A 1149-nucleotide genomic window follows, 5' to 3' on the forward strand; every position below is an offset into this window, starting at 1 on the left:
GCCAGGTGGTGGAGAACATCAAGGCAACTCTCCAGGTGAGGCAGCAGCTCCCAGTGCTGTGGGAATTGTCCCCATCACAGCCCAGGTCTGAGTTGCTGGAGCTGTTGGCAGGTGTGTTGAGCCCTTTGTTTCTGCTGTGCCTTTGTCAGGAATTCTATGGGGAGGACGTGAAGTCGTCTCCGGATTATGGAAGGATTGTCAACAAGCGCCACTTCAAGAGGGTGATGGGCTTGCTGGAAGGGCAGAAGATCGCTCATGGGGGAGAGAATGATGAGGCCTCCTGCTTCATAGGTGCTGCTGGCTGGGAGGGGAGGTGTTAGGGGGTGCCCTTTGGGGTCTGTGTGTCTGTGGCTTGCTTGGGTTACGTTGAGCACACAGACAATGCCCCGAGGTCTTGTGATGGACCAGGTGTTCTGTCCTGCTCACTCTGTTCTCCTCTTTGTTGCAGCACCAACCATCCTGACCGACGTTTCCCCGGATTCAAAGGTGATGGAGGAGGAAATCTTCGGACCTGTCCTGCCCATTGTGACCATGAAGAGTGTAGAGGAAGCCATTGAGTTCATCAACCGTCGGGAGAAGCCCCTTGCCTTGTATGTCTTCTCCAACAACAAGAAGGTGGGTCTGGGCAGCGGTGCCTCAGTGTGATTGGATCCTGTACTTGGCTGGTCCCAGAGAGGGCTTCCTGCAGGGTCTGTGTCAGTTCCTTTTCCATGTGAGTTGCAGCCTTTGGCTCACGGGGGCCATCAGTGCCCCCAGAGCTGCTGAAGGGCTCTGGATTTGCACATCTCCCCGTCCTCTCAGCTGACCACCCACGCAGGTGGGTGCTGGCTCCTGGCATGTCTCCTGCCCTCACTCCGGGCTCTGTTGTGCCAGTTCAGGAATTCAGGACAGGGCTTTACCCTGTCACAACAACCCCAGCTGGTTTGTGTGGGAGGGCTGAGAAGCACCCCAGGCTCTGGGTGGATGCACCTCTGCCTCTGACCTGTCCCACCGAGATGGAACCTTTTGAGGTCATGGCTGTTCCAGTCGGGCAGATCTTGTGCTTAAGTGATGTAAACTGGCCTCTCCCTCGGAACAAGGCACAGACTGTGCCCTGCACAGAGCGGGATGGAAGCACCAGCTTGAACCCTCCCTGCTCTGGGACATGGT

General features: G+C 56.7%; 1 protein-coding gene across 1 annotated transcript in view; it reads left to right on the forward strand.

The window, feature by feature from the left end:
* Positions 1 to 660, forward strand: part of LOC114070505 (aldehyde dehydrogenase, dimeric NADP-preferring-like) — an 825-nt gene extending 165 nt beyond the window's left edge. The window contains exons 2-4 of the mRNA XM_027907953.1: positions 6 to 35; positions 150 to 291; positions 449 to 660. Of these exons, the coding sequence (XP_027763754.1) occupies positions 6 to 35; positions 150 to 291; positions 449 to 645 (369 nt within the window). The 3' untranslated portion in view covers positions 646 to 660. The remainder of the gene's footprint in view (positions 1 to 5; positions 36 to 149; positions 292 to 448) is intronic.
* Positions 661 to 1149: the final 489 nt, after the last annotated feature.

This window comes from Empidonax traillii, unplaced genomic scaffold (assembly GCF_003031625.1).
Source record: "Empidonax traillii isolate 1590-97213 ecotype Southwest subspecies unplaced genomic scaffold, ASM303162v1 scaffold1585:size89650, whole genome shotgun sequence".
In the NCBI taxonomy this organism is placed as follows: Eukaryota; Metazoa; Chordata; class Aves; order Passeriformes; family Tyrannidae; genus Empidonax; species Empidonax traillii.